The sequence below is a fragment of the Argopecten irradians genome, chromosome 10 (assembly GCF_041381155.1).
Source record: "Argopecten irradians isolate NY chromosome 10, Ai_NY, whole genome shotgun sequence".
NCBI lineage: Eukaryota > Metazoa > Mollusca > Bivalvia > Pectinida > Pectinidae > Argopecten > Argopecten irradians.
In genome coordinates, this window is record NC_091143.1 from 3,563,814 (window position 1) to 3,583,687 (window position 19,874).

The following is a 19,874-nucleotide window of genomic DNA, read 5'->3' on the forward strand; positions in this document are numbered from 1 at the left end:
TCGAGAGAATGTATACACCACGTTTATAACTAACATGCTTACAACGAATTCTTGGTTGTAACAAAGTAATCTATGTTCCTATAAAATGTGTGTGATATGCGTATAACGAACACTGCTTCACTAATGCATCCACTCAAAACAGAATTACAGAATAATGTAACACCGTGAAGTACCACAAAATATCAGCTGAATACAATAAGTGGCAAGACAGCGAGACAGTTTTAGGAGCAGCGACGACATAATGACGACTTCGTGTTCCATCTTCAATGAAGGCAGAAACTAGAACCATTAGGTTACTAAAGAGATAGCGTTCCCTTTATCGTCATTGATACACATATCATTGATCAGGTCTGGTACAGGGGCTATTTATGATTGGAGCCGGCAACTCGTGTATCTGGAATCTTTCAACTTCTCGATCAGTTTAATGTTTATTTTTATCTATCATTTTGATATTTGGTTAAGTACATGTACATCTGCGTGTTTATTTTTTACGTGTCAATGTTCGGACAATGATCCCTGCTAATTATTTTGACAAATATCTTAACTACCGTCATCAAACACCAATGTCGGCCTGAAATCAGTTAAAAGTTTACCACAGATAAATGATATAAACATTAAAACACAGACGAAGATCAGTTAATCGATCCATTTTAAACATTGTCGTATTTAGAAAAGACATCTTATCTGTTAACCATTACATTAGATAATGCTGTTAAAACAAGTTTATAACGAACACGTTTATTACGACTTCGTGGTTAGAACATAACTATTACCATTTTTTGTTAAATTTTCCATAAAATATCTGTATTCTGTGTATAACGAACTATGCTTATAACGAAGTTATTTTGCAGGTCACCAGAGGTTCGTCTTAATGATGTTTTACTGTATTGATTTACTTAATTCAAGTCAATTACACTTTAAGTCAGGCCCTTCTTACAAGTGAGCGACCTATACATTATATACAACATGTGACATAAGACTGCATACACGGCTGCTTCATGATGCAATTGGATGAAAAAAGTGAAAAGAGATTTGCAGATGACGTCACATATATAAAAATGTTATAAATAATAGAACGCGGAAATAAAATATTGATATTTCCAGAGTACATCTTTCCGTTGTTTCGATGTCACATTGTACTTATCTTAATGTTAAGTCGTAAGTTACTAGGAAAACATTAAATATTGCAAGGCAGAGTCATGTCTGATCAAGTAAGAAAGATTTTTTTTTTAATTTTATGTAATATTTACATAAGTTATATTTTATTTCATGTAATACATACATTTACATATGGACAGTATCATGTCTGATCTTGTAAGTTATACTTTATTTTATATAATATTTACGTGTGGACAGTGTCGTGTCTGATCTGGTAAGTTATACTTTATTTCATATAATATTTACGTGTGGACAGTGTCGTGTCTGATCTGGTAAGTTATACTTTATTTTATATAATATTTACGTGTGGACAGTGTCATGTCTGATCTTGTAAGTTATACTTTATTTTATATAATATTTACGTGTGGACAGTGTCATGTCTGATCTGGTAAGTTATACTTTATTTTATATAATATTTACGTGTGGACAGTGTCATGTCTGATCTGGTAAGTTATACTTTATTTTATATAATATTTACGTGTGGACAGTGTCATGTCTGATCTGGTAAGTTATACTTTATTTTATATAATATTTACGTGTGGACAGTGTCATGTCTGATCTGGTAAGTTATACTTTATTTTATATAATATTTACGTGTGGACAGTGTCATGTCTGATCTGGTAAGTTATACATTATTTTATATAATATTCACGTGTGGACAGTGTCATGTCTGATCTGGTAAGTTATACATTATTTTATATAATATTTACGTGTGGACAGTGTCATGTCTGATCTGGTAAGTTATACTTTATTTTATATAATATTTACGTGTGGACAGTGTCATGTCTGATCTGGTAAGTTATACTTTATTTTATATAATATTTACGTGTGGACAGTGTCATGTCTGATCTGGTAAGTTATACTTTATTTTATATAATATTTACGTGTGGACAGTGTCATGTCTGATCTGGTAAGTTATACTTTATTTTATATAATATTTACGTGTGGACAGTGTCATGTCTGATCTGGTAAGTTATACATTATTTTATATAATATTTACGTGTGGACAGTGTCATGTCTGATCTGGTAAGTTATACTAAGTTATACTTATACTATAGTTATAATTTTTTATAATAATACAGTTCTATTTATATGACCATGTATTTATTTATCGTTTGTGTTTTATTCGATGAATTACGTAATATTTACTAATGTAGAGCTATCTTATTCTAATCACATAACAGTGACATTTCTTATCCAGTAGGTTTTAATTCCTGTCTTACAAGTCATATGTATTACATAACATCATAGTGTATGAAGTAACTTATATTTCTTCTCTTATTACAAATAGTGCTAAATAAGTGACAAAGGCATGCCATGTCTTACTACAAAGTATATATATCTAAAATAAGTGATAATTTCTTATCAGATTTGATGAAACGAGTCTTTTTATTTTGAGAGCCGTGGCGAGTAAAAAAATAAAAACTTCGAGACAAGTGCAATACAATCTCATACAAGTATCTCAAACCTATAAGCTGTTTTGGCGAAAGAATAAGTAAAAACTTGTATGTTGAATACGTGAAGGAAGGTTAAGTTACGGTATTAGGATCCCGTTACAGTAGTTTTATTGTGTATGTCTATGAAGCACTTCTGGGGTTCAGCTAAACATAATTACGTTGATCATAAGCGAATGTGCGTAATGGCTTGTCTAAGGTGTGTTACATGTAAATTAATTGTGACAAAATATGCGAAACAAATGTATGTCGCAGGATAAAAGTCCGAAAGATTAGGATCATATTTCTAGTGTATATAGAAGTCATTACCAGCGTCTATTTGACTATATTTACATTGTCTTGTCACTTCTACTATATAAACTAACCAAGGCAAAGTGAAGTATATGACGGTATAACTGACACCCAAAACGTGACCATTATGACGTCACTAATGTTAACGTGGTGACGTCAACTGATCACCGTCAAAACGGCTGTTGCATCTTGTGGATTAAATCGTCGTTGATAAACTGTTTTTTCTGGTCTAGCTTAAACGATGTTAATGCAGAGACCTTAAAGTGAGTTGATAGGGATATAATTATTAAAATATCTTCCTATGGCATCTATGGTTCTTATAGATGCCAGAGCTTTGCAGACAATCATCTCATAATGCGCTAGCATTTTTTTCAAAGTTGCTACTATCAGAAATATTCTGAAACATGAAGTTCAATTTTAACAATAGACTAATACTTCTCCTCTATAAAGCGGTGTATTGCTTATAATGGTGGAATACGTCCTATCATATGTTATGTGTTTCTTTACTATTTTAAGACTCGTGTGAAGACTCTCATTCCGGACGGGGTTACACCGGGGAAAATCCTGTTTGTCAGCGGTACCACACATAGCACATGTCAGAGGTAATGTCACAAAAACACCATGTTCTACATATTGCAAGATATCATTTTACTTTCTCGCAAACAAATTTTGGTATCTTCATGTTAATATATGTGTAATTACTAGTAGGCAATTCTGTTTGGACTATTTGAGATTTAATTTTTGACTCTACTTCATCTATTTCATTTGGCACTTCATACCTAATAAATCTTTATGTGGTTATAAGAACAAATTAGAAAAAAAGTCTAAATGGGCAAATGATAGAAGCATGAAGTGTTTGTGATAATGTCCTGCTGTCAACAGCAGTAAAGCCTACAATTAAAGGTACGTTGTACATTACATACCACAAATATCCTCGTCTCGGACAGAAACCTTTCCATCACGAGCTCCTTGGTAAATATTTCTCAATATCTACAGCAAATGTGCATTATACTATGTTTCTACATTGTTAACCGCAGTAATAATGAAACACATATGAACAAATTTGGCATCGTACCCTTTACTCGATACTGGATCCTATTTTGTTTTCAGATTCACCGTTAACCTAGTACGTAGTTCGGAGGCCGGTGATGACATCGCTCTCCACTTTGACGTCCGGGTGCGGATCTCTGGGGAGATACACCGCATCATCAGGAACTCACAAGTCCATGGACACTGGGGAGTCGAGGAGTACAACATTCCTTACTTTCCCTTCCAGCCGAACTCAAACTTCGAGATCATGATACTAGCTGAAGAGGACAAGTTCAAGGTACGTGTACCGTAACACGTTGAATGAAATATCGACAAGTACTTTATTTTGAGGGTGCCATTGTTCGGGAGGGTACAAGACAAAACAAACTGAATTGATCCATGTAAATTACGGAAAAACATCAAAAGTCCATTGCAGTTTTTGGTTAAAGCGCTTCATGTGATTTTCTTCTATTCAGTCAATTTCAATGCAAACTATTTATACTGGATTTAAAAATTGGTAATTCCATAATCGACTGTTGAATATTTTCTTACATATTTTCATCCAGTTGTTACATAATCTGTGTTAAGCTTACCGATAGTCGGTAAGCAGATAATTATATGTGGAAACTAATTGAGTTATATTAATTAGTATGAAAAGTGATGTGATGTAGACGTAATTATCCCTGTGAACCATATCGTAATCATTCGCTCTATTGTGTTTAGATTGCTGTAAATAACAATCACTTCACGGAGTTTCGACATCGCGTCCGGCCCCTGAATGAAATCGACTCATTCGTCATTTTTGGTGATGTCAGCGTCTCCCAGATGCGTGTCCAGTGATCATAAGCCTATACAAACTTCGCTAGCTAAGGGTATCAGTCCGATCCTCTCTTTAGTAGAGAGAAGATCGGACTAATTCCATTGGCTAGCGAAGTTCAGCCTATACCAGCTAGTTTTTGATCGACAGACAATGTAAAGGACGGTTTCGTTTGGTGCGTCTGCAGTTATGGTCGACACTGTCCACATATAACTGTTCTCTATTATTATCTCATCAGCATAGTTTGAAGAACAGGGGCAGGCGCGGACATAGGTAAATGTCATAAATGTCAGATGACCCACACCCCATCATCTAAATATGTATTTACACATTTTAATAACTTACTAACCAGCAGTTCGTAATTTTTCAATTCTGATACATATACATGTACTAAATTTACTGTTGAATGTATCTATTACAATAGTTTCATGTACTTTGAAAAAAGGTGTATTTCTAATATTTGACATTTTATTCATTTAATGATGTTATTTACAAATTGATTCTGTATTTTACAGTAAATTTATTTTATAAAGACATGAGGGTACAGAGAAATTTTCATCATGCTTGAACTACATATTTGCGGTCATATGTATAAATCATCGTTATTTTTACGGGAGAAGACGAATTATAAGTTTACAACTTGTGTCTAATCCCATTTGTATATAATGTGCAAATAAAATATGTTTAAATCATATCAAAAAATAACTCACACGTCGTAAAAGAGCAAAACTACATGCATCCACCTTGGTATTTCAACAGCTGTCAACAAGTCCACTTGTTACGTTTCGTCTAGTTAATTGATTATAAAACTACATGTTAATTTGTCGTCATTTTAATCGTGCACTCACTAATTGTTGACGACACTTTCATTGAACAAATACAGTACCTGTCTGCAGAGTAAAATTGCTGGATACCATTCCAAAAGAATGTTGCTGGTTTTTTTTCAATAATTTCAATAATAAGCAAGAATAGAAAATTCTTGATATGTTTCTATATTGTACGCATCCACGAAGTATGCGGTTGCATGGTGCAATGTTGGTTCAAATATGATCAATACCGTTTTTGACGTTATATACAATGTATTTAAAATAAAGTTCTCTAAATGATGATGGTAACAGTGTAGTGAAAGTTTTGTATCATTCAGTCTCCCAGCGTATAAAAAAACCTTTTAGTAAGATATTTTGTAAGTCTGTTTTTTAAATTAATTAACATTCTCAAGCAAGGGACTAAACAGCGCATTTAAGCCGACATATCTAGGACAAAGTAACTCTTACACCGTACGTATGGTCACCAAATAAAGACTACCACTATATATTTATTAAATAAAAGTCGTAACATAATGGGAGACTGTCGTTTTGTTACGGTATCTGAACAGTAGAAACTGGAATTCCATGCACTTCCCTCGGTAACTTCTTATGTTATAATAAAGAGGCGAACGGTATACTACTTCTTCTGGTGATAGTAAACTAAAGTCAAGTCTAATTTACTACTACGCAATACTAACGACACATGCCGAGGCAGTTGAGAGGGAACCAAGAATGAAGAAAGTTACAGCAGAGCAAAGACTTACAAACACGGATGGCTCCATGTAAGTTGGCTTTAGATATTATTGAGTGAAAATCGTCACGCATCTTGGACATTAGAACTTAGTAGCTATCATTTTCGTGCCTCCCAATTTGTTTCTGAAATTTTCACTGAAATTTGTATTATATTTCTTGTTTATTTTAAAACAAATTAATGCATGGTCCTAATATTTATGTTTTATTTGACAAGTGAGAAATGTTTCACTGTAAAAATATTTTTAATATTTCATTTGGTTACTTCATTCAATCATCCTCATCAAATACTTTGCAGTCAAATAACAAAACTGTTTTCATGTTAAAATGTGTCGACTTTATTTACAAAATAGCAATACTATATAATATGTACTTCTGTACAAAACTCTCCACATTCTCGAAACAAGATCCATACTTTATAATACTACACAACACCCATCAACAAATCTTATCAACCGTCCATCTACTCACAGACATATTTTAAGACCAATGCCGTCATAGCATTAAAAGTAATATCAAAACATTAACAATATGTACGCAGTACGTACCATCACATGGTAATTAGTATATAGCATAATGATAGGTGATCAAAATTCACATCCCGGTAATGCAATGTCTTCAGGGGAACCGGCTAGCAACAACAAACCTTCCTGACCATAGTTACTGTATAGGTTTACAGTGAAATAAATAATGCAATTTACAGAGGATTGAACAGAACAGTGTTTATTATAATGGTGCCATCATGGGATATCAGGTAGATTTGCTGGAGGTAGGCCCATCTCTCTACTGATTAACACTAGATATTAAGCTGGAGTTAGTCTCTTGATCCGATGTTAAAAACAAGAGGCCCAAAGGGCCTTAACGGTCATCTGACTACCTTGGCAATAGTAAATCTAATTTCATATGGTGTCATTTGTCAGGACCATGTCAGGATCATTTTCAATTTCTTTCAACAAATTTTATTTCAAACAAGAGGCCAAAGGGCCTTAACATGTAGGAAATTAATTAGATATAGTGTCATGGTAGCCATCTTCGATTTGGGATCAACCAGAGATGTAACAACACTTTGTCGGGACCATGTCAGGATCATTTCATGCAAGTTTCAGCCAAATCACACTGGTAGAACTTCAGAAGAAGTTCAAAATGTGTTTTCAAGATGGCGGCTTTGGCGGCCATCTTGGATTACGGATCGACCCGAAAAATAACAACACTTTGTCGGGACCATGTCAGGATCATTTCATGCAAGTTTCAGCCAAATCGCACTGGTAGAACTTGAGAAGAAGTTCAAAATGTGTTTTCAAGATGGCGGCTGTGGCGGCCATCTTGGATTTCAAATCGACCCGAAAAATAACAACACTTTGTCGGGACCATGTCAGGATCATTTCATGCAAGTTTCAGCCTAATCGCACCGGTAGAACTTGAGAAGAAGTTCAAAATGTGTTTTCAAGATGGCGGCTTTGGCGGCCATCTTGGATTTCGGATCGACCCGAAAAATAACAACACTTTGTCGGGACCATGTCAGGATCATTTCATGCAAGTTTCAGCCTAATCGCACTGGTAGAACTTGAGAAGAAGTTCAAAATGTGTTTTCAAGATGGCGGCTTTGGCGGCCATCTTGGATTTCGGATCGACCCGAAAAATAACAACACTTTGTCGGGACCATGTCAGGATCATTTCATGCAAGTTTCAGCCTAATCGCACTGGTAGAACTTGAGAAGAAGTTCAAAATGTGTTTTCAAGATGGCGGCTTTGGCGGCCATCTTGGATTTCAAATCGACCCGAAAAATAACAACACTTTGTCGGGACCATGTCAGGATCATTTCATGCAAGTTTCAGCCTAATCGCACCGGTAGAACTTGAGAAGAAGTTCAAAATGTGTTTTCAAGATGGCGGCTTTGGCGGCCATCTTGGATTTCGGATCGACCCGAAAAATAACAACACTTTGTCGGGACCATGTCAGGATCATTTCATGCAAGTTTCAGCCTAATCGCACCGGTAGAACTTGAGAAGAAGTTCAAAATGTGTTTTCAAGATGGCGGCTGTGGCGGCCATCTTGGATTTCGGATCGACCCGAAAAATAACAACACTTTGTCGGGACCATGTCAGGATCATTTCATGCCAGTTTCAGCCTAATCGCACTGGTAGAACTTGAGAAGAAGTTCAAAATGTATTTTCAAGATGGCGGCTTTGGCGGCCATCTTGGATTTCGGATCGACCCGAAAAATAACAACACTTTGTCGGGACCATGTCAGGATCATTTCATGCAAGTTTCAGCCAAATCGCACTGGTAGAACTTGAGAAGAAGTTCAAAATGTGTTTTCAAGATGGCGGCTGTGGCGGCCATCTTGGATTTCGGATCGACCCGAAAAGTAACAACACTTTGTCGGGACCATGTCAGGATCATTTCATGCCAGTTTCAGCCTAATTGCACCTGTAGAACTTGAGAAGAAGTTCAAAATGTATTTTCAAGATGGCGGCTGTGGCGGCCATCTTGGATTTCGGATCGACCCGAAAAATAACAACACTTTGTCGGGACCATGTCAAGATCATTTCATGCAAGTTTCAGCCTTATCGCACCGGTAGAACTTGAGAAGAAGTTCAAAATGTGTTTTCAAGATGGCGGCTTTGGCGGCCATCTTGGATTTCGGATCGACCCGAAAAATAACAACACTTTGTCGGGACCATGTCAGGATCATTTCATGCAAGTTTCAGCCAAATCGCACTGGTAGAACTTGAGAAGAAGTTCAAAATGTGAAAAGTTAACGCACGGCGCACGGCGGACGGCGCACGGCGCACGGCGCACGGCGGACGACGACGGACGAAACATGACGACTATAGGTCATCCTGACCCTTCGGGTCAGATGACCTAAACAAGAGGCCCAAAGGGCCTTAACGGTCATCTGACTACCTTGACAATAGTAAAATTATTTATATATGGTGTCACTTTGTCAGGATCATGTCAGGATCATTTTCAATTTCTTTCAACAAATTTTATTTCAAACAAGAGGCCCAAGGGCCTTTAAATATAGGAACTTAATTATACATAGTGTCATGGTTGTCATCTTCGATTTGGGATCAACCAGAGATGTAACAATACTTTGTCTGGACCATGTCAGGATCATTTCATGCAAGTTTCAGCCAAATCCCTTCGGTAGAACTTGAGAATAAGTTCAAAATGTGTTTTCAAGATGGCGGCTGTGACGGCCATCTTGGATTTCGGATTGACCCGAAAAATAACAACACTTTGTCTGGACCATGTCAGGATCATTTCATGCAAGTTTCAGCGAAATTGCACCGGTAGAACTTGAGAAGAAGTTCAAAATGTGTTTTCAAGATGGAGACTGTGGCGGCCATCTTGGATTTCAGATCGACCCGAAAAATAACAACACTTTGTCGGGACTATGTCAGGATCATTTCATGCAAGTTTCAGCCAAATCGCACTGGTAGAACTTGAGAAGAAGTTCAAAATGTGTTTTCAAGATGGCGGCTGTGGCGGCCATCTTGGATTTCGGATCGACCCGAAAAATAACAAGACTTTGTCGGGACCATGTCAGGATCATTTCATGCAAGTTTCAGCGAAATCGCACTGGTAGAACTTGAGAAAGTTCAAAATGTGTTTTCAAGATGGCGCCTGTGGCGGCCATCTTGGATTTCGGATCGACCCGAAAAATAACAACACTTTGTCGGGACCATGTCAGGATCATTTCATGCAAGTTTCAGCCAAATCGCACCGGTAGAACTTGAGAAGAAGTTCAAAATGTGTTTTCAAGATGGCGGCTGTGGCGGCCATCTTGGATTTCGGATCGACCCGAAAAATAACAACACTTTGTCGGGACCATGTCAGGATCATTTCATGCAAGTTTCAGCCAAATCGCACCGGTAGAACTTGAGAAGAAGTTCAAAATGTGTTTTCAAGATGGCGCCTGTGGCGGCCATCTTGGATTTCGGATCGACCCGAAAAATAACAACACTTTGTCGGGACCATGTCAGGATCATTTCATGCAAGTTTCAGCCAAATCGCACCGGTAGAACTTGAGAAGAAGTTTAAAATGTGTTTTCAAGATGGTGGCTGTGGCGGCCATCTTGGATTTCGGATCGACCCGAAAAATAACAACACTTTGTCGGGACTATGTCAGGATCATTTCATGCAAGTTTCAGCCAAATCGCACCGGTAGAACTTGAGAAGAAGTTCAAAATGTGTTTTCAAGATGGCGCCTGTGGCGGCCATCTTGGATTTCGGATCGACCCGAAACATAACAACACTTTGTCGGGACCATGTCAGGATCATTTCATGCAAGTTTCAGCCAAATCGCACCGGTAGAACTTGAGAAGAAGTTTAAAATGTGTTTTCAAGATGGCGGCTGTGGCGGCCATCTTGGATTTCGGATCGACCCGAAAAATAACAACACTTTGTCGGGACCATCTCAGGATCATTTCAGGTAAGTTTCAGCTCAATCCCACTGGTCAAACTTGAGAAGAAGTTCAAAATGTGAAAAGTTAACGCACGGCGGACGGCGGACGGCGCACGGCGCACGGCGGACGGCGCACGACGACGGACGAAACATGATGACTATAGGTCATCCTGACCCTTCGGGTCAGATGACCTAAAAACATACAAATTTATAATTAAAGTGAGTTATTATTCTGTTCAAGCAATGTACCGATTAATATTACAATGATTCGATTCTTTCGATAATATACTGATACATACTAGATTATGCCCCCTAATATGTTTGATTAGATACTGTTACACAAAATAAAGAACAGTAGTTCTAATTTTTGGAGGTAACTGATGAAAGACCTTTTAAAAGAAACACCATTCCTACATAATATATGATAACGTAACACCGATACTGACTGTAACTTATAATGACTACTGGTTCAGCTGTATAACAACCTTTGAATTAATGGAGACACGCACGGGTCAAGTCTTCTAATATAGTAAAGAGACACGCACGGGTCAAGTCTTCTAATATAGTAAAGAGACACGCACGGGTCAAGTCTTCTAATATAGTAAAGAGACACGCACGGGTCAAGTCTTCTAATATAGTAAATCAAATACAAAAAGTAATAACTTTCCTTGATAAATAACTAGCATGTACTTCCACAAGTACCCGGTAATATAAGTGTATCTAAATACAAATACTATTGTCCTTTTCTTTATATAAAAACACAACACGGGGATGTGTGCACCAATTTTGCAACTCAAAATGCCAATTTCTGCAACTCAAATATCAACACTACCCCCTGAGACCCCATCCCAAATTACTGGGAACTTTTAGCGTGTTATAAACCACAGTTAGGAGGAAGTGGGGCAGGGCTTCTATTCTGATCCTGAAAAGGGACAGTAAATCACCATTATTAGGAGGAAATACTTGTTTAGGAAGCTACTGGACAGGTTCTTCCCCATTCTGTCGGTGATCAACAGTACAGGCAATCACTGATAAAACAAATACATAGTCATAATCATTGTTTAATGTACATATATTGTATCTTTAAGACGTAGTTCACTCACCAAATCCGATGAAAAATCATAATTATATAGGTGTAAGAACAATTAGAAAACAAAACTGCATTATTTCATCATTTACACAGAAATTATCTCATTTAGAGATGGTAAATTATAATAATGACGCAGAAAAATTGATAAAATTAATTATTCGAACATGTGTGTACACTACAAGAAATAGAATTTTAACAATTGGTTTTACAATAAAGTATTGGGTGTATTGGTGGATGAAACCAGTAATTTACTGACAAGTTACAAACTAAGGCACATGGTATATCTGACATCCAACAATCTACATCGCTCTTCATTCAGAGGAAATCAACAGGAAGTAAGGTCCACTATAGCCAATCAAAATTTTAATGTAAAAATGTTCAATTAATAAAGACATGGGGGATAGCATTAAGGATTTATAACGCAATGATAAGCATAAGTATACAAATGGATGCATCCTTAAAACAATGATTTCAGTTGAAAGTCTTTTCAGGGATCAAATAGGTCGCCATTTTAATTTAAACAAGAATACATCCCTTTCATTGAAAGAAACGTTCATCATTCATTTCTGTTTTGCTTTTCTATGGCAGCAATTGTTCTTCCTCTTTCAATCGTAAATTACGTACATCGTACATTGGAAGCAACAAATGAATGCTACTTATATAATATTCTTTAAAGAGCAAAGTAAATGGTGAAAACTAGAACATTGTATGTAATGGACCAGAAAAAACTGTCGATTACATTTTAACTGGCAAATATATAAAATTGCATTCACACAATTCTTACATACCACTTCAATAACTTACTTTACAATAATCAAAAAACAAACTATCACATATCAAAATATGAAAGAAATTATGATTGTTGAGTTTGTTGAGCCCCTGCTACATCTTATTACCTTCAGTTCACCATGGTCTGATCATCAAACTGTTCGAGTTATTATCTTATAATACAATCTGTTCTGACCACCTAGAATCCTGAAGCTACTAAGTTACTTCAGTAACACAAAGAAACTTGAGAAACAACAATGGTGTATCAATAAATTCACTTGCAAAAAGACAGAAGTTGGATGAAGTCTGAAATATTTAAGCCTTTCTCAAAGTAAACACTAGTAATGCTACAGGGGGAGACAACCCATCAAATTATATCCAGACATTTTATCACAAATGTATGTCTTCTGGATACAATTTTTTAAAGACTGATACAGATACAGTAATTTATGCCTGTTTAACTGATGTATCCATGTACGTTTATTGAGATCTGACAAATGTCAAACTTCTATGATATCAAACAAGCTAGTCACCCATCTCCACTCATACCAGGACATTTTTATCAGTATGGCATATATAGCTAACCATCTTTACCAGGAAAAGACAATCAGATAATTCAGTGCAGCTTTTCATCTTTCCTGTGCGACTCATCAGACATCTCATTGTTTCATCTTAATACCAAAATATATATAATATAAGCCAGCTCACCATATTCACGATTATATATTGTATCATTCCATGAAAGCCTACTATTATCCTTTAATATGGTCAAAGAGATAGACAAGCTTTAAGCTTGAAAGCCATTTTTATCACACCACTGGCCAGTTCTATCGTAAGACACACGTGTAATAACACTAATGTGAGAGGTAATAGTGATGTCGTAATCACCATATGATGTTACATGATTGTATCGGTAGACAGACACGTCCAATATGAGCCTGGTTTATCTGCTCTTTTCTACGGTATAGTTGCTGATATTCGAACAGGTTTTAATTTCTCTAAAATCAAAAAACTCTAAACTCGCGAAAACCTTGCGATATTGTTCGAAAATCATGGTTTTACATACCATCCAGTGAATGAGGCTTTCATAGACTACAAAGATGAGTCGTGAAAATGAACCAACGCAAATATGTTGGAAACACTAAATTGCAAAATTTTACATCAGCAAATTAACAACTATACAGAAGAAACAAAATTGATAGTTTTTGTCAATATTTAACTGTCTGGCCATGTGATAATTTAAATCTCACATTAATGGCTATGAAATATAAAATTTATTTAACTTAAATAATTTGATATGTTAAGGCTCGTGCTATATCAAATTATTGAATTTAACTAATACATTTTGTATTACATAGTCATTTATATAAGATCCTTTATTTATATACTGATCTGAATGAAACATCATTTCAGAGACAAGCTGGCCATGTTGTCGTTAAGACACCAGGTAATAAAAGAGCTCACCATCTCTCTGATATGTCACACAGACAAGCTAGCTCAGACACATCAGATCAGCCAGCTCACCAGTGTCCTGACTGTTGGATTAGAATCATTATGCCGTGGTATTGACCCTCTCACACTCTTCCTCCTCCTCCGCGTATGTATAGGTAACAGGCGTCCCATTCCTTACACAGTCCTCTGTCAGTGTCACCTTCACTATCTTAGAGCCCGGTACATCATATAGATTGTCCTGTAATGTGTATAAAGAGAAAGATTACAGCCCGGTACATTGTACATGGCCGTTAGTAATAGATTGTCCTGTAATGTGTATAAAGAGAAAGATTACAGCCCGGTACATTGTACATGGCTGTTAGTAATAGATTGTCCTGTCATGTGTATAAAGAGAAAGATTACAGCCCAGTACATTGTACATGGCTGTTAGTAATAGATTGTCCTGTAATGTGTATAAAGAGAAAGATTACAGCCCGGTACATTGTACATGGCCGTTAGTAATAGATTGTCCTGTCATGTGTATAAAGAGAAAGATTACAGCCCAGTACATTGTACATGGCTGTTAGTAATAGATTGTCCTGTCATGTGTATAAAGAGAAAGATTACAGCCCGGTACATTGTACATGGCTGTTAGTAATAGATTGTCCTGTAATGTGTATAAAGAGAAAGATTACAGCCCGGTACATTGTACATGGCCGTTAGTAATAGATTGTCCTGTAATGTGTATAAAGAGAAAGATTACAGCCCGGTACATTGTACATGGCCGTTAGTAATAGATTGTCCTGTAATGTGTATAAAGAGAAAGATTACAGCCCGGTACATTGTACATGGCTGTTAGTAATAGATTGTCCTGTAATGTGTATAAAGAGAAAGATTACAGCCCGGTACATTGTACATGGCTGTTAGTAATAGATTGTCCTGTAATGTGTATAAAGAGAAAAGATTACAGCCCGGTACATTGTACATGGCCGTTAGTAATAGATTGTCCTGTCATGTGTATAAAGAGAAAGATTACAGCCCAGTACATTGTACATGGCCGTTAGTAATAGATTGTCCTGTAATGTGTATAAAGAGAAAGATTACAGCCCGGTACATTGTACATGGCTGTTAGTAATAGATTGTCCTGTAATGTGTATAAAGAGAAAGATTACAGCCCGGTACATTGTACATGGCCGTTAGTAATAGATTGTCCTGTAATGTGTATAAAGAGAAAGATTACAGCCCGGTACATTGTACATGGCCGTTAGTAATAGATTGTCCTGTAATGTGTATAAAGATTACAGCCCGGTACATTGTACATGGCCGTTAGTAATAGATTGTCCTGTCATGTGTATAAAGAGAAAGATTACAGCCCAGTACATTGTACATGGCCGTTAGTAATAGATTGTCCTGTAATGTGTATAAAGAGAAAGATTACAGCCCGGTACATTGTACATGGCCGTTAGTAATAGATTGTCCTGTAATGTGTATAAAGAGAAAGATTACAGCCCAGTACATTGTACATGGCCGTTAGTAATAGATTGTCCTGTAATGTGTATAAAGAGAAAGATTACAGCCCGGTACATTGTACATGGCCGTTAGTAATAGATTGTCCTGTAATGTGTATAAAGAGAAAGATTACAGCCCGGTACATTGTACATGGCCGTTAGTAATAGATTGTCCTGTAATGTGTATAAAGAGAAAGATTACAGCCCGGTACATTGTACATGGCTGTTAGTAATAGATTGTCCTGTCATGTGTATAAAGAGAAAGATTACAGCCCGGTACATTGTACATGGCTGTTAGTAATAGATTGTCCTGTAATGTGTATAAAGAGAAAGATTACAGCCCAGTACATTGTACATGGCCGTTAGTAATAGATTGTCCTGTAATGTGTATAAAGAGAAAGATTACAGCCCAGTACATTGTACATGGCCGTTAGTAATAGATTGTCCTGTAATGTGTATAAAGAGAAAGATTACAGCCCGGTACATTGTACATGGCCGTTAGTAATAGATTGTCCTGTAATGTGTATAAAGAGAAAGATTACAGCCCGGTACATTGTACATGGCTGTTAGTAATAGATTGTCCTGTAATGTGTATAAAGAGAAAGATTACAGCCCAGTACATTGTACATGGCCGTTAGTAATAGATTGTCCTGTAATGTGTATAAAGAGAAAGATTACAGCCCGGTACATTGTACATGGCCGTTAGTAATAGATTGTCCTGTCATGTGTATAAAGAGAAAGATTACAGCCCAGTACATTGTACATGGCCGTTAGTAATAGATTGTCCTGTAATGTGTATAAAGAGAAAGATTACAGCCCGGTACATTGTACATGGCTGTTAGTAATAGATTGTCCTGTCATGTGTATAAAGAGAAAGATTACAGCCCGGTACATTGTACATGGCTGTTAGTAATAGATTGTCCTGTAATGTGTATAAAGAGAAAGATTACAGCCCAGTACATTGTACATGGCTGTTAGTAATAGATTGTCCTGTAATGTGTATAAAGAGAAAGATTACAGCCCGGTACATTGTACATGGCTGTTAGTAATAGATTGTCCTGTCATGTGTATAAAGAGAAAGATTACAGCCCAGTACATTGTACATGGCCGTTAGTAATAGATTGTCCTGTAATGTGTATAAAGAGAAAGATTACAGCCCGGTACATTGTACATGGCTGTTAGTAATAGATTGTCCTGTCATGTGTATAAAGAGAAAGATTACAGCCCGGTACATTGTACATGGCCGTTAGTAATAGATTGTCCTGTAATGTGTATAAAGAGAAAGATTACAGCCCGGTACATTGTACATGGCTGTTAGTAATAGATTGTCCTGTAATGTGTATAAAGAGAAAGATTACAGACCAGTACATTGTACATGGCCGTAAGTAATAGATTGTCCTGTCATGTGTATAAAGAGAAAGATTACAGCCCGGTACATTGTACATGGCTGTTAGTAATAGATTGTCCTGTCATGTGTATAAAGAGAAAGATTACAGCCCGGTACATTGTACATGGCCGTAAGTAATAGATTGTCCTGTAATGTGTATAAAGAGAAAGATTACAGCCCAGTACATTGTACATGGCCGTTAGTAATAGATTGTCCTGTCATGTGTATAAAGAGAAAGATTACAGCCAGGTACATTGTACATGGCTGTTAGTAATAGATTGTCCTGTAATGTGTATAAAGAGAAAGATTACAGACCAGTACATTGTACATGGCCGTTAGTAATAGATTGTCCTGTCATGTGTATAAAGAGAAAGATTACAGCCCGGTACATTGTACATGGCTGTTAGTAATAGATTGTCCTGTCATGTGTATAAAGAGAAAGATTACAGCCCAGTACATTGTACATGGCCGTAAGTAATAGATTGTCCTGTAATGTGTATAAAGAGAAAGATTACAGCCCGGTACATTGTACATGGCCGTTAGTAATAGATTGTCCTGTAATGTGTATAAAGAGAAAGATTACAGCCCGGTACATTGTACATGGCTGTTAGTAATAGATTGTCCTGTCATGTGTATAAAGAGAAAGATTACAGCCCGGTACATTGTACATGGCTGTTAGTAATAGATTGTCCTGTAATGTGTATAAAGAGAAAGATTACAGCCCAGTACATTGTACATGGCCGTTAGTAATAGATTGTCCTGTCATGTGTATAAAGAGAAAGATTACAGCCCGGTACATTGTACATGGCCGTTAGTAATAGATTGTCCTGTCATGTGTATAAAGAGAAAGATTACAGCCAGTACATTGTACATGGCCGTTAGTAATAGATTGTCCTGTCATGTGTATAAAGAGAAAGATTACAGCCCGGTACATTGTACATGGCTGTTAGTAATAGATTGTCCTGTAATGTGTATAAAGAGAAAGATTACAGCCCGGTACATTGTACATGGCCTGTTAGTAATAGATTGTCCTGTAATGTGTATAAAGAGAAAGATTACAGCCCGGTACATTGTACATGGCTGTTAGTAATAGAATTGTCCTGTCATGTGTATAAAGAGAAAGATTACAGCCCGGTACATTGTACATGGCTGTTAGTAATAGATTGTCCTGTCATGTGTATAAAGAGAAAGATTACAGCCCGGTACATTGTACATGGCCGTAAGTAATAGATTGTCCTGTAATGTGTATAAAGAGAAAGATTACAGCCCGGTACATTGTACATGGCTGTTAGTAATAGATTGTCCTGTCATGTGTATAAAGAGAAAGATTACAGACCAGTACATTGTACATGGCCGTAAGTAATAGATTGTCCTGTAATGTGTATAAAGAGAAAGATTACAGCCCGGTACATTGTACATGGCCGTTAGTAATAAGATTGTCCTGTCATGTGTATAAAGAGAAAGATTACAGCCCAGTACATTGTACATGGCCGTTAGTAATAGATTGTCCTGTAATGTGTATAAAGAGAAAGATTACAGCCCGGTACATTGTACATGGCTGTTAGTAATAGATTGTCCTGTAATGTGTATAAAGAGAAAGATTACAGCCCGGTACATTGTACATGGCCGTTAGTAATAGATTGTCCTGTAATGTGTATAAAGAGAAAGATTACAGCCCGGTACATTGTACATGGCCGTTAGTAATAGATTGTCCTGTCATGTGTATAAAGAGAAAGATTACAGCCCGGTACATTGTACATGGCCGTTAGTAATAGATTGTCCTGTAATGTGTATAAAGAGAAAGATTACAGCCCGGTACATTGTACATGGCCGTTAGTAATAGATTGTCCTGTAATGTGTATAAAGAGAAAGATTACAGCCCAGTACATTGTACATGGCTGTTAGTAATAGATTGTCCTGTAATGTGTATAAAGAGAAAGATTACAGCCCGGTACATTGTACATGGCCGTAAGTAATAGATTGTCCTGTCATGTGTATAAAGAGAAAGATTACAGCCCGGTACATTGTACATGGCCGTTAGTAATAGATTGTCCTGTAATGTGTATAAAGAGAAAGATTACAGCCCGGTACATTGTACATGGCCGTAGTAATAAGATTGTCCTGTCATGTGTATAAGAGAAAGATTACAGCCCGGTACATTGTACATGGCCGTTAGTAATAGATTGTCCTGTCATGTGTATAAAGAGAAAGATTACAGCCCGGTACATTGTACATGGCTGTTAGTAATAGATTGTCCTGTCATGTGTATAAGAGAAAGATTACAGCCCGGTACATTGTACATGGCTGTTAGTAATAGATTGTCCTGTCATGTGTATAAAGAGAAAGATTACAGCCCGGTACATTGTACATGGCCGTTAGTAATAGATTGTCCTGTAATGTGTATAAAGAGAAAGATTACAGCCCGGTACATTGTACATGGCTGTTAGTAATAGATTGTCCTGTAATGTGTATAAAGAGAAAGATTACAGCCCGGTACATTGTACATGGCCGTTAGTAATAGATTGTCCTGTAATGTGTATAAAGAGAAAGATTACAGCCCGGTACATTGTACATGGCTGTTAGTAATAGATTGTCCTGTAATGTGTATAAAGAGAAAGATTACAGCCCAGTACATTGTACATGGCCGTTAGTAATAGATTGTCCTGTAATGTGTATAAAGAGAAAGATTACAGCCCGGTACATTGTACATGGCTGTTAGTAATAGATTGTCCTGTCATGTGTATAAAGAGAAAGATTACAGCCCGGTACATTGTACATGGCTGTTAGTAATAGATTGTCCTGTAATGTGTATAAAGAGAAAGATTACAGCCCGGTACATTGTACATGGCTGTTAGTAATAGATTGTCCTGTAATGTGTATAAAGAGAAAGATTACAGCCCGGTACATTGTACATGGCTGTTAGTAATAGATTGTCCTGTCATGTGTATAAAGATTACAGCCCAGTACATTGTA

The 19,874-nt window shown here is 36.8% G+C and overlaps 2 protein-coding genes across 3 annotated transcripts in view; one reads left to right on the forward strand and one right to left on the reverse strand.

Moving 5' to 3' along the window:
* The first annotated feature begins 825 nt into the window (after positions 1 to 825).
* Positions 826 to 5,864, forward strand: LOC138334039 (galectin-7-like). The gene is made up of 6 exons (XM_069282756.1): positions 826 to 861; positions 1,171 to 1,211; positions 1,357 to 1,372; positions 3,420 to 3,505; positions 4,014 to 4,230; positions 4,656 to 5,864. Exons 1-6 carry the CDS (start codon positions 826 to 828, stop codon positions 4,770 to 4,772), a joined length of 513 nt encoding a protein of 170 aa, XP_069138857.1. The 3' UTR covers positions 4,773 to 5,864.
* A 755-nt stretch (positions 5,865 to 6,619) lies between these two features.
* LOC138332922 (ATP-dependent Clp protease ATP-binding subunit ClpX-like) overlaps positions 6,620 to 19,874 on the reverse strand; it is a 33,172-nt gene continuing 19,917 nt past the window's right edge. The window contains exons 10-11 of one of the 2 annotated variants that reach the window (XM_069280951.1): positions 17,023 to 17,048; positions 6,620 to 14,254 (exon numbers count right to left, since the gene is read on the reverse strand). In XM_069280951.1, coding sequence (XP_069137052.1) covers positions 14,128 to 14,254; positions 17,023 to 17,048 — 153 coding nt within the window. In that variant the 3' untranslated portion in view covers positions 6,620 to 14,127. Of the gene's footprint in view, positions 14,266 to 17,022; positions 17,049 to 19,874 lie in introns of both variants that reach the window. The other variant, XM_069280952.1, reaches the window with a different exon arrangement.